General features: G+C 39.8%; 2 protein-coding genes across 2 annotated transcripts in view; one reads left to right on the forward strand and one right to left on the reverse strand.

The window, feature by feature from the left end:
• The window catches only part of ANKRD22 (ankyrin repeat domain 22), a 25761-nt gene extending 20981 nt beyond the window's left edge, over positions 1-4780 (forward strand). Inside the window, exons 3-6 of the mRNA XM_080911250.1 lie at positions 1048-1155; positions 2015-2092; positions 3558-3656; positions 4128-4780. Of these exons, the coding sequence (XP_080767376.1) occupies positions 1048-1155; positions 2015-2092; positions 3558-3656; positions 4128-4205 (363 nt within the window). The 3' untranslated portion in view covers positions 4206-4780. The remainder of the gene's footprint in view (positions 1-1047; positions 1156-2014; positions 2093-3557; positions 3657-4127) is intronic.
• Positions 4781-7054: 2274 nt separating this feature from the next.
• The window catches only part of LOC308417502 (uncharacterized protein), a gene marked incomplete at both ends in the record, with an annotated part of 46449 nt that continues 27835 nt past the window's right edge, over positions 7055-25668 (reverse strand). Inside the window, 9 exons of the mRNA XM_080912896.1 lie at positions 7055-7321; positions 9764-9835; positions 10587-10658; positions 12001-12147; positions 12279-12415; positions 15477-15586; positions 16403-16601; positions 18806-18923; positions 23479-23652. Coding sequence (XP_080769022.1) covers positions 7055-7321; positions 9764-9835; positions 10587-10658; positions 12001-12147; positions 12279-12415; positions 15477-15586; positions 16403-16601; positions 18806-18923; positions 23479-23652 — 1296 coding nt within the window. The remainder of the gene's footprint in view (positions 7322-9763; positions 9836-10586; positions 10659-12000; positions 12148-12278; positions 12416-15476; positions 15587-16402; positions 16602-18805; positions 18924-23478; positions 23653-25668) is intronic.

Raw genomic sequence — 25668 nt, forward strand, 5'->3', positions numbered from 1 at the left:
AGAAAACCCATTCATAAACATTTTGATGCAATGGGAAATGTGTATGTTCTAAATATGCATGTGTAAACTGATGAAAGCCACTCACAGTTTTGAATATGCAACATTAAATTACTGAAGAGTCTAAATATTCAAATATGTTTATTTAATAAGATTGACAAAGCCAATAGAGTACAGTGTTAGTAATGAAGTCTGGGCTGCTCAGCAATGTAATTTTAAAGTCTACCATTATACTCTTAACTGTTTCCCACACTTTTACAGAGAAGGCAGGTACCCCTAGAACAGGGCTTCCACCCAGGGCTGACTCTCTTTTCTCATTCTCTTTTCCCACTAACTTGATCGGTATTCCAGCTAACACAGCAGTCTGTAGGCCTCTGACTTATTTGCCATGCTTCTGGCCACCTCCAAGTATTAGGAGGTGCACAGTCCTCATGACACACATTATCACCAATGAATGCTGGCATATTTAAGGAATTAAGTTGTTAGTCTGTGTGCTAGGAAACATGGGAGAATTGCCAAGTCATTAAAACTTTCTACAACAAAACACAAGATAGATAAGTTTCCATCACGGGTCATCAAGACAGTCTTATGGCTTTGTGCCTTCTCATACCAACTTTATTCCTATGTTTGCATCTCATTATATCATGTTTTTATCTTAAAAACAAAAACAGCCACCCTGTGGTGGTTTGTATGTGCACACACTCTGTTGTGTATATTTGGGCCTTTCCAGTGCTTCCTTCACAGTCTGCAAATTCAACAAAGTGGAAAACAAAACCCTGAGTTAAGTAAACAGATAAGTATTGTACAAGAAGGTAAATGGACTGAATATGTATATGCAGTATTGATTTTAAATGTGCAGTATAGTCCTACATTTAAAAATTCTACATATGTTTGTTGAAGAGGCCTGAGAGAATACGGCATATTCAACTCTGTACTGCTTGACAGTAAGTTCCTTAGAAATGGAAAAAAAAATTCACGAACTAAACCTTTCAGTGTGATTGCCTAAAACACTATGGATTTCGAACTAACAAATCCTTTTCTTAATTGCAGAAGGAGAGGACCTGCTTACACTACGCTGTGAAGAAGAGATTTACCTTCTTTGATTATCTGCTCATTGTCCTTTTAATGCCTGTCTTGCTAATTGGATATTTCCTCATGGTGAGTACTGCGAAGGCCAGACGTGAAGCAGATCTGAGGAATGAGTCAAGTCCCTCCCGGCCATGTGATGTAAAGAAATGGCAAGAAGGTGGCCTGGTTCAGTGCAGCTGTTTCTTGGCTTACAGTGCAGTCCTATGTCAACAGCCCTTGCATAAATGAAAATGTTTCAGGTAGAAATGCATTTGCTTTACTCAGCCTATCAATTGCCATGAATTAGGACCATGGTACATTCTAGAGTAAATACACGGTGTTATCGCTTCTGGTCACACTGGGAACTGAAGTGCTCAGCAGGATATGAGTCTCTGAATCACTGGCTGAGGTTTTTGTTGTGTGCCATATCTCTCTTAAGTTTCCGAACTTTATAGATTTACCCGAACAGTGAGTTGGAGTGAAAACCCTAACTCCCCTGCCCCTGGAGGCTGACAAATATAGACACTATTTTGGGAGGTTCTGACCTAAGAAACTGAATCACTATTGCACTGGGCTTTGGTAGGATAATTTTCTTGAATAAATATGTAGTTAAGGGGTACAGGAATCCTATTAAGTTGAAGATTGAACTTGTTTATTTTGTACATTTTTGTTTTCTTCAAAAGGGTGACTGTTCTACACTGATTTAATTTTTCAGTTTTTTTCCAATCCGGGTCCCACTCTAACCAGTTCTACCTGAGAAACGACCAAAGCGGACCATCCCTTCCCCACGTTAACTGACTGTGCTTTTATGTAGCTACCAGATGGTGGACAGGAGTTATTCCCATCAACGCAAACACCAGTGTGAACCCCGCCGGTTGATAGGAGTGGTGCTGAACGAGATGTACAAATCTCTTGCAAAACCATTTCTTGTGCTTGTTGTTTGTAACAGGTATCAAAGACGAAGCAGAATGAGACTCTCGTACGGATGCTGCTTAACGCTGGCGTCGAAGTCAATGCTACCGACTGTGTACGTTTGTATTCTGAAATACTGTTCACACAATGTACCTGGGAAGTATACTTGGTCACAAAAAGGGATACTTTGTGTTTCTAGGTGTTTGTGTACAGTTCTCCTCTCCTTTTTCTCATGGCTATCAGGTAGCTTTGGAATTATGAATATTCTTTTACTAAAGCTGCGGGTATAAAGTATTTGTTGATTATGTGAAAAAGTCAGAAGAATTTGCATTTTCTGTAGTGATAAATTAAGGACAATGATATCAAAATACTCTCCTGAGTAGTTTGGCAGCTGGAATTAGTTAGAACGCCTGTGTGTACATTTAAATCTTGATGCTTTCTAGTTAAGTGAACTTGAAACATTATGTCTGGCTCAGTTTTCTCACCCATCAAATGGAGATTAAAACAAATTGTTCTTAAGATCGAGCTCAGAGCATCATCTATACTAAGTAAATACTGAACTATTGAGCTGTGCCTACATTCCATTTATCTATCATCTATCTATCTATCTATCTATCTATCTATCTATCTATCTATCTATCTATCTATTTTAATTTAATGAAGCAGCCTTTTGTTAAGTTACTCAGCCTGGCCCCGACCTTGTTACCCTTCAGCTTCAGCCTCCTGAGTGTCTGGGAGTACAGACCTGCCCAAAGTGCCTGGTTGTAAATTGGAAATTAGCACTGACCTTATAGACCAGGTTACAGCAAAGTCTTCAGAGGAGTGTGTAGAATGTAGTTAATGCGCTGTGGATGTTAATAACCGCTGAGGTTGTAATTCTAACTACTAGAAGAGAAAGAGCTGTCTTTTATTTATGGACGGTAGATAAGGTAAAAGTTCAGAGAAATTTCCCAGTGGTGGTAGGAGCCATGGTAACTGAATCAGTACCACCTCCCTCGTCCCCATAAGGAAGTTGCAAGTTTTACAACTTACACCCCAGATTTTCTTTCTCCACTAATGCTCTCTGGGTAGACTGCAATTGCATTGTTCTGTTTTGTATTTTCTCCTGTTTGTTGGTAAAATTTCAGGTTTTCAATATGTTAGCAAAAAGGGGCAAGTTGAAATTTGATCTCAAAAGAATTGCACTTCAATTTTTGATGCCTAACTGTTCTGCAGGTTTTCCCATTGTTCTGTGATGAGTGATCACCTCCTTCTCGTCTCTGTTGATTACATTATTTAATGTTATATTTGATTTGGGCTTCAATGATGATGAGTTTAATATCTTTTAAAAAGTTGCACATTTTAGTTTTGAATGGAAAGTGATAAAGGTGAAGATATCGACGAGTTACTGGATTTTTCACATATGCAGTGAGGAAGAGAAGGAATTATGCACAGTACAAGAAATACAGCTGTCCATAACCCCTGGCAGATTGGCTTTGTTTGGTTGTCTACTATGAAAGTGAACGGTTGCTAAAGGAGTGGGTGCTGAGGTGTGCGCACAGCTGGCTAAGGAGCTACAAAACCGGTCCTCTGTGTTTCAGAATGGCTACACTGCCCTGCACTATGCTTGCCAGATGAAAAACCAGACTCTCATCCCTCTGCTTCTGGAGGCTCACGCAGACCCCACGATAAGGAACAAGGTAAGAGCGGGGGACTCTGGCCCTCCCTCTAGAAAGTTTTCCTTGTCTGGGCCTTTTTTGCAGTAAGTTCATTGCCCGGCATGTGAATCATGATTAAATTAATTGTTCTTATTAAGGAAGTATCTCACCACTTTTATTTTTGAATTTCAAAACTATTTATATTTTTCAGATTTGCATTTAAATGCATGTTTAGTATGACGGGCAAATGATCTTGAGTTGGGCCCTATCTCCAATCCCCCCCTTTTTATGTATTTTGAGACAGGGTCTCTCTCACTCACTTGTTGAGGTAGGTCTCATTATTGCTTTCCAGTCTTAAACATTTTATAAAAAATATTTATATTTTTAGTTTTTTAGAACAGATGGCCTTTTAAAGCCTCCATAAAATCCAAGAGCGAGCAAACTGTCTAAAGCATTGCCTACTTTTCACTGACATTGATCTTTCCTGGAAGTAAATGGTTTCTTCTTCTTCAGCATGGTGAGAGTTCGCTGGATATCGCACAGAGACTAAAATTTTCCCAGATTGCATTAATGCTAAAGAAAGCCTCATAGTCCTGTGACTTCTCCTGTGGTGACAGAGATGCAGCCAAAGGACTGGATGCTGTCCATATTATATCATGGATTATTGCTCTGTGGGCATTCAAGATGGAGAAACCTGGACTTAAGATGTTTTTCACAGCGGAGGTCAACATGGCCTTGATCCCTCCAAAGGACTTATTACATGGGTTGGAATCTCTGTGGTAAAAACGGATTTTTAAAGAATTTATAATCCAGTGTCTTCTAAAAACAAGTCGGAGTTCTCTGAGGTCACATTCCATTTTCTTAGTGGTGTCATCCTTCTAAAGACTGTGTCCTACATCCTGTTTTGGGAGATAAATGGCTCATCTCAGGCCCTTTACACACTAAGCCGAAGAATCAAAACATGTGTGCTTGTAGAACATGGCTTGCATGTGTGGGAAGTTAGAGATTCTAGAGTAAATATTCCTTTGATAGAAAATCTTCAATAAAAACATATGTCGGTTGTCAGTGGTGAGTTTGACTAAGCCCTAGAAACTGGCACATGCCCCACAGCAGAAGGGGCTTTTGCTATTGTTTCTATGTTGGGGAGGAGGGGCTAAACTTGTATGCCAGCATGTGTTTCACTAGCAGTTTATAACTAAGTGTCTTTTCAGTTTGTAAGTTATATAAACATTTAAAATGTCTGTTCAAAATCCTCATAAGGTTGGAACTATAGTTCATTGGTAGAGCACATGATTGCTATACATAAAACCCTGGAGTCACCCCCAACACCAAAAATAAAGAATCCTCTTGTCAACACAAGCTTGTTGCTATTTACTTATTTTCCTTTTTTTTTTTTTTTTTTTTTTTTTTTTTTGGGACACTGATAATTCAACTTAGGGCCTCACTTACACTGAGTGTGAGGTCTACCTCTAAGCTATGCTCTCAGTCCCAGATTTATTTAGTTCTACTGACAAAGTTAAAGGATTGTAACTTATTTGGATAAAGGTCTTGCTTCTTCATAGAAACAGAGAAGTGAATGGATCATACTTTTAAGTGAGAAGTTATGAAGACTGAACCTTTTGGCTTCTTTTGGGAATGACACTGAATGAAATCAAATCTACCTCCTGAAAGAATGTTGAAATTCTGGATGACGCAGGCACAGATATCCACTTAGATTAAGCCATACTACACAGTAGCAAAACAATTAAGAAGGGAAGATTTACTATTCTTGCCTACAGAAAGGCTGTTGACATAATGTTATTGTGTGCTATGTAAAATTTACCCTGTATTATTCAAATGCTGATTTCTCTATCCCATTATCTGGTTTAAGACTCTCTGGTCTCAAGTCTGTGTACACAGTGCTTACCATTTATTCTCTGCCTTGTCAATAAATATCAATAGCTAGGCAATAGAGAGGATAGGGCGGGACTTCTGCTAGTCATGGGCAGGAGAAAAAGAAAGAGAGGAAAAGGAATTTGCTAAGAGCAAAGGGTCCAGAGAAGCATCAATACAAAGCATTCCTGAAGCCTGGAGATCCAGGCCAATACAAAATTGTGAGTATCTCAGGGAATTTTAGTTTGGGAATAGCCAGACTAGATTAGAAGATAATGCTTATCTATTGCCCTTTAAATTGAAAATAAATCTTAGTCTGTCCATGATGTTACTGGAGAAGTAGCTAGAATAAAGAAAAACAGTTGATGTATTAATTTACTGATACATTTATAATAATAGTAATTTTTTTTTACAAAAGGTTCAACAAAAATTAAATCTGACCATGTTTACTAAGCTAAATATAGACCCTAAGGGTACACATGGGGTCCTGAAGTTCCTAAATATTACTAAGTAATTTATTTAAGATTTGGTAACATTGGACTAATACCAGGTAACTGTGAGAAAAAAAAGATGATCTTCACAGTTTAATGTACATTTAACAAACAAACTGTATATTCTCAAATGGAACTCCAACAGGCACAGTAGAGCTCTGATTTGTCTTCAGAGTCAAATGCCAAATAATATTCATAATTAACAACTGTCATCTTTGAAAATGTGTGAAAATTAAAGAGTTTCCCAAGGACATAAATCTAGGTTTATGAAGGAGTTGAGAGATTATCTGAGAGAGAGTCTGTGTTGATTAAAGGATAAAATACATGGCAGTTTATTTTGTTCTACTCATGACACTGTAAGTTTTTCATTGTAGCTTTCATTTGGAGGAGCTGGTCTAATACCAGATGAAAATTTTAGTACTGACACACAAGCATGGTATGTGAAATACATGATTAATTTATTGGAAAACATAAATATACTACAAAAGAATCTTCTTTGAGATCCAGTTCTAAAACTTGATCCTGTTTTAAGATTGTTTAGTTAGATTCCCACCTACACAATAATTTCCATTTGCTGTTGATATCCAAACAGCCTGGTTTCCTAAAGCAGTGCTTTGTCTCTATGGCAAAAAATGGCAAGACCCACTTCACTTTACCAAGGTCAAAAATCCAAAGACTTACAATTTTGATCTCTGCTCCAGTTATTTTTTCCCATGCTCCAAAGAGTTGACTTTCAAAAACAATTACTTTGGAAAGGTTGAATGCTACAATAATGACTACCTAGATACTTACTGTTGGTAAGTAAAAAGTACATTGTACCATGGCAGAAGATACAAAGCACACCCACTTAGTTTAGCCAACTGAAAAAAGTATAAGTATCAGCTTTAGTGTCAAATGAAGAAACATGAAACTTTCATTTGGACTAGGAGGTCTTCTGGCATCCCTGTATCTCCTTTGTTCTTCTGTATAACTGATAAAGCAGGTTTCTAAGTCTGGACATTCCTTTGAACATCCATCCTTCAATGGCCCTGCCCATTCTGCATGAAGTTGTTCTAAGACTTGCCAACTGTAGGAGCTTTACAACTTGACCCTGCAGGTTCCCCGGGAAAGGCTGGGCTCCTGCTTCATCAAATGGATGATCTCATTGTACACACGCAGAGGGGCATCCAACCCCCAGATGAAATCCACATGAGCCCACTCAGGAATGTTCTTGTGGTAGATGAGGTTGGTTACTTCAGAGAGCAATGTTTTCACATCTTCGGGATTTGAAAGCCAGTCTTGACCTCCAGTCCACATTGCTGTTGGGACCAACATATCTCGAACTTTGTACTTTATGGGAGTTGGCTAGGTAAAAAGAATAGTTTGAGCTTTACATAATATTTATATATTCAAATGTACAACTTCTCATTCTAAGTAAACATAATGTACAAGTACTGAAAGGTATGTAGGCATTAGTCATGTAGATCTCTGTTAAGAGTTTATATTCCAGGTCATACTTTAAGGAAATTGTAACACGGTTCAACTTTAGTTTCTTTACTGAGAAATAGAGATAATATCTCTGAGACCTTACTTCATTGTTTGAGAAAGCACATAAATTAGGTGTGTGTGTGTGTGTGTGTGTGTGTGTGTGTGTGTGTGTGTGTGTGTGCTTGTCTATGTGTGTTTGTACATGTGCTTATATGTATTGATGGAGATTTAACTTGTGTGTGCTGAACAAATGTTCTATATCCTCTACTGAGTCTCTACCTTATATTTTAGACATTGAGTACTGTGTACTTTTTCTTATTAAATATTTTATATAGGAATATCCTTTTAAAATGTCTTTCTTGATAGTTACACTTTATGGGACACTCCACGGAAAAGACAGGGAAGCTATTACAAAGGTCTGTGTATCCCTCACATACACAATGCAGGCTCAGCTTCACTGCACTTCGTAAACTGGAAGAAACCACAAAGGAGCCTCAGACACTCAGCTACTCTAAATTAGTGGGGGGTGGGGGAGTAGATACATGTCCCAAACGCAGATTTAGCTACCCTAAACCATCCAAAGAAGACCTTTTTTAATCCAGGGGACTTTGCTTGTCCAGTTAATGCGGCTAGATTTCTCTGGCAGTCTGAGTCTTCAATATCATTCAACACTCAGAAATTTCCATAGAACCAGGGAGGCCATTTTTTTTTTAAAGCATAAAAACAACCACAAGTACAGCTTCAACTCAAGATAGCTTCTTTGTCTTCCTGGCTCCTTAAGCACTTAAGTGGCTGCCTGATTTAGATGCAGAGCCTGGACACTCTATGGTGTGAGTAACACTTGCCCTTTCTCATCTTCTTGGTGAAAGGACTGAGCTAAACGTCCCACCCAGCTCCATCTGACACCATTAAATGGCATCTTCCCACACATTTGTTTCCTTTTCTCTTCCTTGACATTTTCTCACTCCTAGTCTTCATCCATCATACTCTCTAGAGCTCAGCTTACAAAATCCTTATAAATATAAAACATCTTAGATCCTCATGTTTTCTCTAAAGGCAAGGTTTTGAAGAAAGTCAAGGGTGATCTCAAAAGAATCAGTTAGAAAATCTGACTGAGTTTGATATCTAAGGGAAACCACACAGCTCCAACATTTTATATCTAGATGGATTATTGTACGGACCATTAAGTATAATGTGGTACCTCAAAGGAAGACCAGGCAGTGTATATTCTGCCCATCTACTTTGCATTTTATGAGTAATCTCTGTATCTACTTTCATGGAAACTCAAAGTATTTAGTGAGTTCTATACTCGAAAGAGCATACACACGCAGTTCTGTTTCTCCACTTATCTATCTCACACTCCTGATGATGTAATTATATTTGTGTGTGATTCTTTTTGGATTGTAGTCTGAAATTTATATTCATTAAAATGATGACCAGAGAGAATGTGTGTGTGTGTGTGTATGTGTGTGTGTGTGTGTGTGTGTGCTGTGTGTTGGTTTATGTGTGTACATGTATACACAGGTACATATACTATATGGCAGTCTGTGCATGGATGGAGGCCAAAAGAGGACATGGAGCAACTTGTCTCTCTCTCACTGTCTGTCCTGTTCTCCTAAAACAGGGTTCCCATTGAATCTAGAGTCAATGGTTTTTCTGGCTAAACTGGCTGGACAGTAAGCCCCAGCAATCTTTCTGTCTTCCACACCCAGTCCCCAGCACCGAGGTTATAGACATGCTTGGCCATGCCTGGCTTGTTACGTAAATGCTAGGGGAACTCAGGTCCTTAGGTTAGCACAGCAAGTACTCTTACCTGTGAAACATCTCCGCAGCCCCAAAGGCATCGTAAGGATTTCATGATACAATGATTTATAATTTAGAGAGAGCATGTCCTGAATGATGGCATCTTACCCACAACCCCACAGGCTTGAGGTACAGAGCCATGGCAAACAAGAATCCTCGTTGACAGCTTTCGGCTCTTTATCCTGTGTCATAGCACCATAGCATCTCTATGTGCATGTTTGTTTTGTTCCGTAAAGAATCCCTCCAGTGTGCACTCATCTGACCAATTCAACCCCGTCTTGCTTGCAAAAATCCCTGGGGCCTTGCTCCTGGGACGGGCTCAGTGAAACAGGCCTCCCATGCCTTGCAGAAATGAAGAGTGGGTTGGCTAAGCTGTATACTTTCCCATTTCCAGATGCAGTTAAAGTTGAATTATCATCTTTCCTCCTAATTAAATTTATATCTCTGTAATAAGGTGTCACTCTTTTCCAAAGGCTGTGGGTCCTTAGTAGGTGGTCAAGTAAGTGACACTCTTACCTGATTGCATTTCTCCCGATTTTTGGTCTCACTTCCCCAGTCAAAGGCACGAAGCTCTCCGGAATTCACTGCCTAGACAGAGAGAAAACAATGTAACAATGCATTTAAAGAGGAGGAAGTATCAAAATGCTCAACTATTCTTCATTTGTGAGAACAGCAGAGAGCAAAGCTCTTTGGCCTATTCTCTTGTTCCACACTGAGAGTTCTTTTAGAAATCTGCAAAGCATGCATCTGTCTCTTTTAGCAAGAAACATAGAGCATCACAGAGTGTTACTTTTCCATCTATTGCAGGAAGTGCATCTCTGGTGTATCTTTGTGGGTAGGTGTTTGATACAACTCCAGAGATAGTGACCATAATTCTTCTGTTGAACCCCCCTGTCTCTCCCGACACCACTCCTCTTTCTCCCCCCCCCCCCGTCTCTCTCACACACACCTCTTTACTGAGATTGCAAAGATTACACCAAGCACTTCTGTGAAAATTCCTTTCTGTACTTTGGCTTCCCTTTTCCTTCTGGCTTGACCACAATGCTCAAAAGTGGAAACGGACAATTTGAAACATAAGTTTCTTCATCTGTCTTTGGAACTTTGACTCCAGACAGAGAAGCATCTTATTTGAATCATCCTATTTTCAAGATGCAGTAAAGACAGGCTTAAGGCCCTTTGTGCCTTTGCCCCTTCCCTCTGGAATGTCCAACTAGGTTCACATTCAAATATCACTGGCCAGGTTTTAACCCAAGATAAACAGAAACCACCAGGCTTCATGACCATTGCAGTCAAAATGTGCAAACATCCTAATCCGGGACTGCAAGCTGGACATTCTGACCTGGCTCCAGTGGAGAATCGTCTGCACGGATGTTCCAGCAGGTGAATGGGCGACATACACGTTTGCTCGGCTCTGTAACAAAGCATAAGTATTTATGAGACCAGCTGTCAGTCTTGACAAAAACCAGACCTCAATGGTGTCAGACTAAGTAATGGGAACATCATTATATTAGCAGCCATAATGCAGAAAAGGCGATGTGCATGTCCATCAAATACCCCTGCCTTCCTCTGAAACAAAGTTGTTCATTGAGAATAGGTTCTCATTAAAAAGAAATAACTAGTTTCAAGCCTGACACTGCAAAAAATAAACAACACAATAATAAATAGGTAACTTTACTAGAGATATTTATGAGAAGGACTTCAGTACTGCACCTAGCTCTATTATTTAATCTTTGGGCAGATCTGGGAAAGTTAGTTCATCCTTAAATTCATTATGTTAACCTGTATAGTGAAGACATTAAAAATACTTGTCTAATGGGCTTGTTGTCAGGAACAGTTTATTTTGGTACAGTACAGATGTCTGTTAAGTGGTGGTTATGTTAATTCTTTTTGATTTTCCTTTAAAATGAAAAATTCTTAGGAATAAAAGATATTCTTCTGGTCAATGGAAATGGTCCAAACAGGCAACTGTCTGTCGTCAGCCCTCATTGACCTCCTGTCTGAAAGTCCATGCCTTAGTCAAAGTCTCCCTCATTGACATCTCTATAGAGTTAGTCAGTGTTATTCATACTATACTACACATATTCTAGAGCAATGATTCTCAACCCTTCTAATACTGAGACCCTTTAATACAGTTCCTCTTGTTGTGGTGACCCCAATATCTGATATGCAGAGTATCTGACATGTGATGCCTGTTGGGTCACGACCCACAGGTTGAGAACCATCAGGTGGAGCGTCAGCTTCAGCTTGTTCTGAAGTTGTTACCCAGCCTCACGTTTTATCCACCAAGTTCAATTTCATCCCTTCTCTAGGAATTAGCTCTAGCCACATCATTTTGTATACTAACCAATACAGATTAGGGAACTCACCCAGAAGTGCCATCAGTATCTATACCAGAAATGAGCTGAAATACCCATTTCCACTAAGGAGCATCAAGTATACAAATCAATAGTTCCTTCCTGGAGCACAGATATGGGCAATGAGCGACTTTCGTGTTTCTGGTTATTTTTTCTCCATGTTTCCTTGTAGGTTTCCAGCTTCACCTGCAATCTGTCAAGTTAGGATCTGGCAATATTCTCACATTAACTTTCCATTATCTCCTCCTGCAGCTTGCCCAACATTTTCTCACAGTTTGGAAATCTCCAAATACATGTTGTGCACAGTTTCTCTAACCCTCGGCCAGTGTCAGAGTCTTTGCAGATACTGAGACTACCCAGCCCCCCCAGCTTTGCTTAGGAACCAACATTCCCTCTCACCATGTTCATGTTGTTCGCATTAAAACCTCCCAGGAGTAAGATGATGTTGCTGCAGATCTGGTCAAGAATCATCTGGCCACAAAGGTAAATAAAAAGCTGTCTGAAAAATCTAGTCTGGTATAGAAATTCTTGTCTGCCAAATAACCCCTGTAAAGAGAAGAGGTGAAATAAGGTTCAGGCCAATATATCCAGGGAGAAAATGGCTTCCATTTAGAGCATTACTAGGTACTGGTCTGAAAGACTTTCCTTCAGACAGAGGCATCTGAGGTGTCACCTACCTTGATCATCATATCTGGTAGCAGCAGAAATTTGGTACCAGGACTTTTTGAATATTTAACAGTGGCTATAGGGGCTAAGGCGAAATACATTTTGATTTTATGAGCTAGTTCTGGCATTGTGGAAAATGCAATAAAGCCTGTAAGAGAGAAAAATGTATCAACATGGATACTGAATAGTTCAGAACTTATAAAATGCGCATTTCACTTCTGTCAAAATTCCTTAATAATTATGTGTGTTGTATCTTCCCTTTCCTCCAGTGCAGTTGTAGGCTTCAGGGATGTGTGTTTGTGTGTGTGTGTGTGTGTGTGTGTGTGTGTGTGTGTGTGTTGGGGTAGTGCTCAATGCAAAAATGTCTGGGTTTCATGTGTCAGTTCTCACACTCAGAATAGAGAGAACAATTTTCCCACATGTTCTTGTTTAGTGAAAAAGATTTTCTGCTGAACCTATGGAAGAGAAAAGCTGTCCCATGAAGCCAGGACAGATCTAACATTTGGAATCAGGCATATTTACACATTCCCTGTTTAGGCTGATAGCTCCAGTTTGAGGATGTGCAAACCTCAACTCACGACTTCTGTTCTGTTCTCAGAAAGTTAATGGGTATAAGAGAAGACAGAGTCCTTCTATACATTTCCCTGCATCTGATTGGGTTTGCAAGCTGTATGCACAGGCAAACACACAAGAGATTTATTATCTCTCGCTCTCTCAGCTATCCTGTGAGTAGAAAAGGATGGAAATACACATGCCTGTCCTCTCCAGATTAATTCTCACCAGATTAGAACTCTCCTCAGATGTTGAGATCTGAGAACCATAAATAACCTCTGCCTGGAAGATAGCCCTCCATGCAAAGCAAGTTTATGGTTTTTATTTTAATTGCCCATGGTTTAACATTAGACTAATCTTTGATTTCTTGCTTATACATTCTTCTGAAAACAGCCCTGCCATCAGCACCTTTACTTTGATGTTAAGATGAACCAATTGAGTAGAGGAAAACCATTTTTAAAAAATCTCTGGACTGTAGAGATATGAAATACTGTGACTTTTCTAAGGGTGGTGTGATGAGAGCTAGCAATATTGCAGCCCATTGCTGTTACCCAAAATTATGGTAAGGAAAGTATAAAACCCCGACTTCTCTCCTCCTTTAGAGTATCACTTAAAAATGAGCACACTGAATTTGGGCTCTCAGTTCCCCAATCCATTAGAAGTTTTGATTCCCAATAAATTATTTTTATAGGATGTCACTTGATGTGAACAATGGTCCTCAGTGATTGTTGGACATTATTTTTATAGGAAGTTAGCTGGTTTCATGAATAAAACCCAAGAAGTTCTAGTAAACCACACAATTCCCAATAGCCTCTGACTGTGATGTGATTGATACAAATTAAAAGAGAAATATAGACAAACAAAAATGGCCAGTTTGTGTGCTCACTGTTCTTCAGAGTCAGGTTAATTTTGTGTACAAATCATGCTTTCTGCTTGAGAAAAGTTGCTGTCTGAAAGAGCTTGGCCATATCTAGCTTAATCTTTGCCACTCCGTATGACGTGTCTCCTGGGGTTGGGGAAATTTTAGGGGAAATGCTGACAATTTGAAACACATGAACTTTTCTGCAAAAATTTTCGTTTGCACATGCAATAAATTTTCTGGTCATCTCGTCTTCTCTTTCAAGTTCCCAAAGTAAGTATATCGAGTCCTTTATTCCCTTAATAGAATGAGACAGAGCTAAAAACTGAGGTGTTTCAGAGGTAAATGGCCATGGGAAACAAAAACAGCTAGACACTGTTTAATGACCAATGAGAGCTTTGGCAGAAACAAACCACAAGGGAAGTGAGTGCCTATGACCAGAACGACTGTGTGGTCTGCTGCCACCGTGGCGTACTGCCAAGTTAAGGCAACGGCAAGTATCCTATGAGTTAATCCGGTGCCGATGGAAGGTTATTGGCCTGACGTCATAATGCTTCAGTATGGTAGCAGGGTCAAAGGTATCCATGTCTATTCTTGGAAAGATTTGATTTCCTAATCCCCAGTGGCTGTGGAGATGGAAGTAGGCCTCTTAGAAGCTGAGGAATGTGTTCGTAGAATTTCTAAGCAGTGAGTTCCCCTCGTGTCACACTAAATATGAGACAATGCACAAGTGAAGTCACTGGCTTCTTAAGTCATTATTTCACACTTCATTCATCTATAAAATGGAGATATAGATTTCTTCCAAAGACTCTTCTTCAGTGATAAAGCAAAATGAAGTATTTAGTAAGTATGCACATAAGGCAGTTATTATGAAAGCAAAAAAATAATATGAAGATGGTACTGAATCTGCTTAACTTTGTCTTTCTGATGAGTATAAACCCTGTTATGGTGGCTAGACAAGCTACCCTTACTCAAAAGTGCATATTTTTTCCTAAGAAAACTGGACTCCTGTTCAACTCAGGGTTTAGCTTCAAAACACAGGTAAAGAGCCCCATTAGTCACAGAAACCCTCATTCTGTTACACGGGTCATTCTTTCTCCCAACCCAAACCTAGGAGCAAGTGTTTCCTTATTGGTTTAGGTCTGATAGGAGGCCAGAATAGTCTCATTTTCATCTCCCCATATAAGTGATCTTATTCTTATGGCCTCATTGGAGTCTCTTGAGGATTCACTCAAAGCAGGACATTAGCACCTTATCTCAGACACTGGTAAAGAGAGAAACTTGAGTTCAGACCACCAGTTCTGCCTTCAGAGATAACACTCTGAGTCTTTCTTACTGCTCACTGTGAGGGCCTGCTGTGAACCCAAGACTTCATTCGCTGAACACATTCATTGAGGGCATGCCACGGACTAGAAACTTCTATTACAACTGTGCTTTAGATAAAATACCCGCCATCACAGAGCTAACATGCATGGTTTTACTATGTAGTTCAATCAGTTGGAAATCTGTAAGAGAATTGTTATTTTCTCTTTGAAGAGGAAGAAATTGGGACCGGTGTGATGAAGGATTTGCTTTGGGGTATCATCCAAAGAAGAGCAGAGAAAGGTGTCTGCATCCACACCGCTCTTCTTTCTGCCACACCCCAGGCCTCATTCAGTTCAGCCTCTGTTCCCTGAAGCTTTTAGAGCCACAGAAGGGGAGAAGGGCAGGTGAGATAAGTAGTTGACTGAAACCAGACACAGCTTGGCTCACAGGCTCATACCTCTGTATATACCCACCTTCATTCCTGTGAACCTACCCATGGTGGTGCCCTGCGAATAGCCAACATAATAGATCTCTTTCTGGCCTGTTTTCTGTAAGATAAAGTTTATCACAGCTGGAAGGTCAAACCTAGCCATTTCATCATAGCTACAAAGGGAAGAGACAAAGTTATTCGACAATGATAATACAAACAGAACACAGTCAGAATCCCCCAGGATCTGTCAACAAGACCCCCCCTCCCACCAGTGTCAGCTCTGTCAGCTCGTCACTGCATTCCTCAAAATCCTCAAGATGGATTGGTTTCAAACCTGCGGCGACTCTGTGGTGGCACAGACTGTTAACATGTCTGTTCTCTCTGGACTGTGTAATATAGTAATCTCTATTGAGTATTTTTGAACTCATAAGCCACCTCCTACCAGGAGGCATGTTTTACCCTGTAACTAAAACAGCTCAGAGAAATGTAGATTTTTTTTTTGCAGAATGCTGGAACAGTAGCAAAACTCATCTGACCATAAAGACCATGTTGACCATCAGTGGTAAGTAAGGACATTAGGAACTTGAGTAGGCTGTGAGAATTACTACTTAAGGAGATGACACAGAAAGATTGGTAAATCCCTACTTAGTGAACTTAGTCTCATGTCCTTGAGGTATCAGCCCTGTTGTTCTATATGACGGAGTTAATCCTATAGAATCAATCACAGGGAAATGGCTCCACACCTTTCCCAATCCAGTCTCTATCACCTGACACCAGGTACTGTTCTTAACCCACTAACTAGACCTTGGCAGACTCAGTCTTTCCCAGACTCACCCATGGCACTTGATACATAAGAAAGTTGAGGAGTATCGAGTTGGAACATTGATGATATAACTACACGGGCAACCCAAACACCAGAAGTCACAATTCTTTACCCAGTGCGTCTAGGCACATCTGTATCCAGCTCCTCTCTCAAAATGTTCTTGTACCTGAAAGCCCAGAACTCATCTTGGTCTATGGAGAGGGTCTTGTGCTTCCGAGACCAGGTGTTTCCTCGGCTGTTTCCCATCCATACATCAAAGCCAGCATCCGCCAGAATGAAACCTAGGCTGTTGTTGGGAAGGTTGGAAATCCAGTTGCTAGCATCCCCAAGAAGGCCATGCTGCAGTAACACCACTGGCCTGGATCCTGCAAACAAGAGATAATTCTAATTGGTGGAGCCTTCTCTGCTCTTCTTGCTTTCTCTACATACAAGGACTTGTGTACCAGAGGAATCTATGTGCAAATCTTTCTTTCTACTGCTTGATGGTTAGATAATCTTAGTCAATTATTTAATTTCACATTAGAAAATAAGATTTTTGTTATGAACAAATAGGATACATCACAAGGAACAGATGCACACTGCCTGATGAAAAAGAAAACAAAAGCACTAGAATTCAGCTCCCATCATTGTTTTGTGGAGATTTTAGTATTAAACGGTTAGTATTACATCTCCAGAAAATATTAGAACTGTTTCAGAAGGAGGTATCTTAAAAAGATGAAAGCACACATACAAGTGTAAATATATAAAAAATAGTCTCATGACAAAGGCTCCACATGTAAAGCTGACCCACACTTGGGAAAATGTGTTGATCAGAATAAAGTCATAGGCTGGGTATGGTGGCACATACCTATAACACCATAACTGAGGAAGCTAATTCGGAGAAATGAGTTTGAGGCCAGCCTGGGCTACACAGCAAGCCATGGTGAAAACTTAAATAAATAAGAAATGATAATAAATTCCAGCCCTCTAGGTAGAAAGGGAGGCTGTAAGAACACCAATTTGATTAAAAGCCTTTTTAAAAATGTCAACACTCATGCCATGTGACCAGTCAGAAGCCTGTGAGTACAAACTTTTGACTGAGTTATTAACACAGTCACTTGACAGGAAGAAGAATGCCTTGCCCAAGCCTGTAGGATTTGTGGAGCTTAATAAGAAAGCCTCTCTCCCATTTATGCACATGTTTTGTTCCTTCATCTCCCAGATACACTTATTAGCCCAAGACTATTCTCAACAATGTGCTTGCTATTGCATACACATGAATGAAAAGGGAGAAGCCTTTGCTCTCATTGAGGCTCCATTCTGGTGGAGGAGAATAAAATAGTAAACTATCAGGCAAGCTTATCTTTAGGCGTAGTAAGGGAAATAGGAGATGTGGTCCCAGTTGTTCATAGAGGCTACAATCTGACTAGGGTAGTCAGAGAAAAAGAAGGGTCTTGGAAAACGGCAAAGATGGAAGTATAAATTCAAGGCCCTGGCATGGAAATAGATTAAACATGTAGCAAGTACAGCTATGCAGCCTGGGTTAAACACGCTCACTTTGAAAAGGCTACAGGTGCGCTTAGTGACATAGAGAGAATTCTGAAATTTTTACACCAGAGACCAGTAACATATGTCTCCAAATGTGACCAGTGTTAGGTAAGAACACGAACTACATTCTGAGAAATATCTAGATTTGAATGGCACATACTAACAAGTACTAGCTGAGACGTTCTGGACTAGTCACATAGCTTTGTGCCAGAGTGATAAAGAAAGTAACATGAAACGAAGCATTATAGCTGACACACAGAAAGGACACAGGAGTTATATTTTGGCACACATGACAGACGATGTAATTGCTGTTATACATGCTGAGCCAAAATATAAAACACAGAGAGCCCAGTGGAAACAGATATGTGCATACTTTGTTGATGAGGATAAAAAACAGTGCAAGCCTAAAACCCCACATAAAAGTGAAAATAAACAAATGCCACAAAAACACACTGAAAATGTACACCTAGAGCCTCATTCTTAGTCTTTAGTGGAAAATGAGGCAACATCATAAATATTTATGGTGCTCTTTGGATGGGGCACACATTGTACAATGTTGATGGTCAGGTACTTTATAGGAGCTCATGAAAAAAATGCAAGTTCCAATGTGGTATTTTCAAGGGATCATCAGAGAATGTTCCAGAATATTTATATAGGAGGGGTTTGGGACTGGATTAAGTGCCAGAAAGCATGAAAATGGATATTTTTCTGGAAGGTTTTGTTTGTGGTATTTGTATTGTCTTGTCTGTAGTGATAGTATTGAAGACAGATCCCCCAAAATGATTATTTGGTATTCTTCCCCCATTCTCCCTCTGCAGATCAAAGGTATTTTTGAAACTTATGTCTGAGGTAGATGATCACTAAGGGTGTGGATGGAATATAATATGGTAATGGGAACAAGGATTATTTGGGAACTGACACTATCTTTTCCCCAACCAAGGGATTTCAGTCTGACCTAGTCACCAAAACTTAATTCTACATATCAAGAAAGTCTAGTCTGCAAGAAGACTATCATGATGGGGTGACACTGAGTGAACCATACCTTCCTTCTTTAATTGTGTCTGTCCCCTGGGAATTCTGTTCACAGAAAGGATATACCCATCTTCCGTTTCAACTTCATACTCCTCACTGGGATAACCCTTGTGTTTGATGATTTCGCTCTATGGAAAAACAAACAAAAAGCTCAACATTTATTTAGACTTCAGGGCTACATGGCCATAGTCTCAACAACTCAAGGATAAGAGCAGCTTATTCAGTATTGCAAGAAGGTTCTTATTTTTACCTTGATGATTCTACTTTAGTCAAACCAGCCAATCCTCCCTTGGATTTAAATTTGATACATTTTTATATTTCACAGTATTGGTGAGTGAACCTGGAGCTTTGCAAGTTAGACAAATGCTCTGCCACTAAACTATACCCAAGTTCTCTCACCTTTCTTCTTATTCTTACAGAGACTGAAGTTGACCCTGGTTTTCAGATGTTGGGAGGCAATTCTGTCAACCTTACCCAAGCACTTGCTAGGAAGGCAGAACATGTACAATAACACACTGTATTAGGAACTCTCAGGGTAGATCCCAGCAATGTGTTTCAGGTCTTTATAGAATTCTGATGCTTGAAAATCACTGAGCCAGAACACAGACTCCAAAGCCTGGATGTGCCTCAGAGACATCCAGGACCAACGGATGTATAGATTTTTGGGCTCAGGTCAAGAAGCCAGGCCACTGTACTGTAGTGCGTGTTCTGTGGTGACTTGGGAGTTCATCTCCCACAATCCTTTAGATGGTTTTAGTTTTAAATTAAAAGACTGAAGAACAATAATTCTGAAGCTTTTAGACTGAAAAAAAAACATTCTATGGATTTGGGGATAACTAAAAAATTGTTATGCATAAGCATATTTTTCTATGCCATTTCAAGGGTCTCAGATTTCTTTCTGATTACATTGGATCACTCTTTCTCCCAAGAAGCCTCACAGTGCTTGCCATCTGTCACTGTGTATCATCAGTCAGAGAAGGGGACTATCTCACCAGGGGCTGCTGAGAAATGAGTAAGAGAGAACTCATGTGCTGAAGGCCCAACACTGAACATAGAGCCACAAGCTTCCCTCAGACCTCAATCCAACACAGACTTTCTCTATGATACTGACAACCTAAGCTACTGCTTTCTATTCCTCTGCTAGGTTGTTCTGGATAGAATAAGTCAAGGGATGTGCATACAACATTAATCACAGTGCCTAACACCAATAGCTGGTTCTCAGTAGGCATTATATATATAATTAAAACACAATAAATACAATTAAAACTCAATTAACCAAATATTATGGAATTTAGTGTGTGTGTGTGTGTGTGTGTACGTGCATGCACACAGCATCACTACATAGTTAATTTAGGTTATTTTGATCATGTATCAAATGTACTTAGTGGATTTATCAAGATACAGATTGTTAAACTCCATTCTCAAAGTTTTGGCAAGTCTGGAGTGGACCAATAACACTGATGTTTCTAATTACCTTCCAGATGTTTAAAGCTACTTGTTCTGGAGAGGCTGTCCCCATTGGGGACTGTTTGGAGAGCTAAGATACATACATGAAATGTTAGAAGGCTTCTGAAAAGATTTATGTAATTTGTTACCAAGGGGTTATGTGTAAGTAATGGTGTAAGGATGTGAAGGAAGGAAGGAGGGAAGGAGCTCTGAGCAGGGAAAGACCCATGAACAAGATTAGTTAAGAAAAAAAATATGAAGGGTACAAAATTTGAGCTCCTCTAAGACTGAGCAGGAACTACCCGAGAGAACACAGGAGGTAGAGGTTAAGGGCAGGCATATCTCAGAAAATGATTATATGTTAGTGAACACTATCAACAAATAGTTAGCAGGTTATATTTGTCAAGTGAGATCACACAGGATAATATTAAGACACAAATTTGTTTACATAAAAATACAGATCCTGCATATTATACAAAGTATGATGGTAAGATGTTTTATAATCATTTATTTTTCTTTGTGTTTTGAGATAAGGTCTCTTTTTCTATGTAGCCCTGGATGTCCCAGAACTTGCTATGTAGACTAGGATAACCTTGAATTCATAGAGATATGTCTGATTCTGCATTTTGACTGCTGGGATTAAATGCATATATCACCATGCCTGACCACATAATTAAATATACCACTGTGTATGTACGTATATGCATATATGTATGTATTAACACAAATACAAACACACACACACACACACACACACATACTTTTATTTTAGTTAGATATTCATGTAGCATCCAAACTGGAATTGAGCTTGGAATACTTTTATACTTACATTTTCAGTGTAACTTAAAAATTCTAGCCATAATTAATATTTACTTTTCAACCTAATTACCTAGTTACACATTTTTACCTGGAGGAACAAAATCAGTTATGTGCATTAAAATTAAAACAATGCTTTAAGAAGGGTTGGCTCAGAAGTGGTGGCACACACCATTAATTCTAGCTCCTGAGAGTCAGAGGCAGGTGATGTCTACGAGCTTGAGTCCACTGTGATCTACAGAAGTGCTAGGGCAGCCAAAGAACCCTGAGTTGAAAGAAAAGGTTTTCCCTTCATAATTTGTTCATTGTTTGGAACATTAGTGTGTATGTGACATATGTGACATATAGTGACTCTAGGGTGTGTGCCACTATACCTAGCTACAAGGGCTCTTAATATACATCTTGCATATGAATTATGCTTTAAAGTATATCTGCTCCCCAGAGAATCTCACCTGGGAAAAATATGCACACCAAAAAGTAGAACATGATACAGACAGTTGAGCAATGTTCTCGAAAGCTGTTTGAAACGTTGGGATATTTCTTTGTGGTGTATATTGTTAGTAAAAAATATTAGAAAAGAGGAAACTGTGTATGATCCTCCTTCGTCTTAGGGAACAGAAACCTTCCTAGATTTAGAAGAAAATGGCAGAACATGATAAAGCTGTTAGTGGTATGCCCAGAGTGTTAATGTATTAATAAGAATTATTGGTATCCAAAGTTCTTAGGTTTTCTACAAGGGCTATATACTGCTCTTGCAAAAAAAAGTATTAACCTTTAACAGTCAACTGAACTACACCCTATCTTCGTCTTCAACATGGCGTGTTCTCAGTTGCCCCACTTCTTCAACATGCTCACCTCCTTGCCAGCCACTCCTTCCTACCTCCTATTTATTCTTCTGACTTCAGGCTGCACAATATTTTCCTAAAGTCTGGATTAGTTTCCCCTGTTTTAATGTTTTTCTCACCTTTGGTCCTAGTCTTTTGAGCAGTAATTGCGAGTTGGTCTTTTGTGCTGGATTACCAGCTTTTGCATTTCTGAGATTTCTCCGTGGCTATGGTGAAACTAGCATAACTCCAGGCACCTGCAGGGGTGGAGTCCAGCAGCTTCCAGAAATCCTGACAGCCTGCAAGGGCTGCGAGTTTGCAGTGGTTGGTCTAGGAAGGCAATGCTTTCCAAAGGAACACCACGTACCCTAAAACTTGAGAAACCTTTGTGGAACACCCAGGACTCCTGAGGATCTGCAATAGTCTATTGGAAATACAAGAATCAGCTAAACATTGAACAGGTCAAAGAAGCCTCTGTAGACTGTAGACATTTGTACTCCAAAGACTCAGAATCGTCCCACAGCCTGTAAGTCTTAGAGGCTGTGCCAGCCATCAGAATGGAGGAGTAAGCTTGACAGTACTATGGAGATTTAGGGGAAAAAAAAAAAAACTCTAGAGAAAGAGTTTACATAAAAAGGGTCTTCAGTTGTCCAAACCTGCTTCCTCTTTTGATGGAAATATTAGGTGAGACTACGGAATGTCCAACACAACCCTGTCACTCATTTGGAAGTCAGTTCTCCACCCTGTCATTCGGTAGGGTTTATTGCACAGTGGCTCTAATTACAGGCATGTGTTTAGGCCGGCCTGAATTTAAATTGTAGGTCCACCAAGTAGAGCGGCGGGGCTTGTTTAACCAGTTTAAATCCTTCTTTAATCTCAGTGCCTTGATTCGGAGAGCATAGATAGTTACATTTTCAGGGAGGAAACTGTATCTTTACCACTTTTCATCACATTGACTTCTATGGAATAAATGGTACTGAACTGAAACTTAATTTGGGGTTTGAGAGTAAACACAAAAATTCTCCCGAAAGACTTCCGAAGAGATATGTTCTCCTTTGTGCATCTTTCTCACACGCCTTCTCTAGCACACGCAGACCTCTCATAGCTATTTGACAGATAACATCCAGCGCAGCATAAGAGCAGGCGCTAATAGAATGTATGCTCTCACAGCAAGAACTCAGGGGTGATACTTTTATCAAAGGGAACAAAGAAAAGAAAATAAAGAAGGACAAAATGAAAGTCATCAGGGTCTAAGGCAGGCCCCAAAGTTTTCAATTACTTTGTTTATTGGGTGACTCTGAAGGTTCAAGAAAGAGTTAAGTTGTTCTGGAAGCCTAAAGAGATTAACTCATTTACCCAAAATTACTGAATTTGATTGGGAAGTTCCTCCCCTTTTCTAGCCCCAACCCTGTACCCAGTCCACTGACAACCAGTTTAGTTTTCTTCCAGTGTATTATTTGCATCATACTGTTCTAGCATGTTCTAGCATGAAGCATCTCAGTATATAAAAATAATATACATCATGCAGCTACTTAACAAGTGCAGATGTTAACACACCCCCCTTCCCTTCCCCAAAACATGGAAAACCCCAACTTACAACATTCATGAATGCTTCTGGGTCCACAGCTTTCGTTGGCATATGTCCCGAGTTCACATTTCTTTGGAGTAAATATGCTACCAGGATCAGAAGCCATATCTCCACTCTGTGTGAAACAGTCCATACTCTTGACAAGATTTCTGACATGGTCCAACATCTGCATTTGCTTTGTTTCTAAGGATGTAGCAACTACATCTAGATACAGAAGGACCTATAGGTTTAAAACATCTTTTGTACGTTTTTCAGCGGCAAAACTATCTGAAGTAGATTAAGCAGGTCTACATACAGGAATGAAAGAACGTGGTGTAGGCTGCCAGCATTGCTGGGAATGTTACAATGCTGCCTGGCTCCTCCTGCTCCTCCCTCATTCATCTTGTAAACACCAATGTTTCCACTTCTAGGTGTGTCCAACTTACTTTGTTGCAATGGGAGTTTCATGCATGTTTAATGTAGGCCACAAACTCCTGCTGACCATCACCATGTAGGGGCCATAAGAGGCACAGCCCCCTTATGCTAAATGCTCTTCTTTCTTTGATTAAATAGCAGGAGATGGAGCCTGCTGAATACACTGAAAGTTTCCATAGTTACATTTGATGGCTTCTAGGATCACTGTCATGTGCCTGGAGATCAAATGCAGTGTTAGTTACTTTTATGTGAAGTGTCAAATGTTTTAAGTAAATATACCATTGAAATATATATGTATATTTCAATCCATACATACCAAAATTTAAATTTGGTTTGTAGTTAATAGTTAATTGTTAACCGTGATACCTAGTAATTAAATCACCATAGGCAACTCAAATAATGAGTGGTAGCTAGTTGGTTTTATGAACTAAATGCCCCAGTTCAGCAGAGAGTGAAGCAGTGTGGTCAGCTCTTTGACCTGCTCTTAACCAGAAAGAAGGAAGATTCAGTGTTTTAAGTAAAGATCATGCTTTCAAGTTAATAAAAACAAAGTACCAAGGTAATTTTTGTATGGCCACATCAATTCTCCAGTGCTAACAGCAGCTACACCCACGAGCAGAGAATGCGGTGGGTAAAGAAGCCAACTCAAAGCTGGAAAGATGAGTCCCTCGGAATGTCTCTTCCTAGATGACTCAGCCATCCCCCTCCCTGCTGGCTGCGTAGGAATGAAGAGGCAAGCCCGTGTCTTTATCTGGGCCTGGCTGAGCATTCATTAACAATATTGTTGATTGCTACTCGCTACAGAAGAGTGATTTGACCCAATTAGAAAAATCGAGAAGGAAGGACTACCTCCACAGCCCAGTGAGACTTAGCTAACTCTAAAGAATCTCACCTCCCACAGCAGACAGTTTAGGATTTTAAAATACTGTATTACTCAAATTGTGAGTATGTGTGGGGGGGGGGGGCTGGGAGGAGTTTTTATTTTCATTTCAGAATTACATGATGTCAGCATTATCATGTTAGGTTGTGGCAAGGCAAGAAATAATACTTAGATATTGGGACTGGGAGGATGCCTCAGTGGTTTAGAGCACATACTGCTCTTAGTCTAAGCTACATTATCAGTACCGAGGTCCAGTGGCTTAAAGTCACCTACTCCAGCGCCAGGTGATATGACATCTTTTGGGTTCAGTGAGCACCTGCACTCATGTGGGTATACCCAACGATCTCTCTCACACACACACACATACACACACACACACACACACACACACACACACACACACACACTATTAAACATAAAAAAATCTTTAAAAGCAAATATCTTTTTTCAACTTTATTTTTTATTTATTTATTTATTTTTTTTGGCTTTATGTGTATTGGTGTTTGTCTGTGGTGTGAGGGTTTCAGAGCCTCTGGAACTGGAGTTACAGAGAGTTGTAAGCTGTCATCTGGTTGCTGGGAATTGAACCTGGGTTACTCCGGAAGATCAGTGAGTGCTCTTAACTGCTGAGCCATCCTTCCGGCCCCAAAACAGTTATCTTAGTCTGCCATTTAACATTACAGCCACGTAAAAACCCCTCTTAATGTTTCCTACCTCACTCAAGCCGTGAGCTCTACTTCTCATTGCTGTGAAGAAGTTGAACCTGGGCTCCATGCATGTTAAGCAGTGTAAATCATTTCTTCAGGTTCTGGATGTGAAACCCAGAATGATCCTCATTGAATTTAGCTCTTACTGTGTTAAAAATACACCAGCTACACACATTTTCTTCAATATGTTCAGTTAAG

The sequence above is a fragment of the Micromys minutus genome (genome assembly GCF_963924665.1).
Source record: "Micromys minutus genome assembly, chromosome: 2".
Classification (NCBI taxonomy): domain Eukaryota; kingdom Metazoa; phylum Chordata; class Mammalia; order Rodentia; family Muridae; genus Micromys; species Micromys minutus.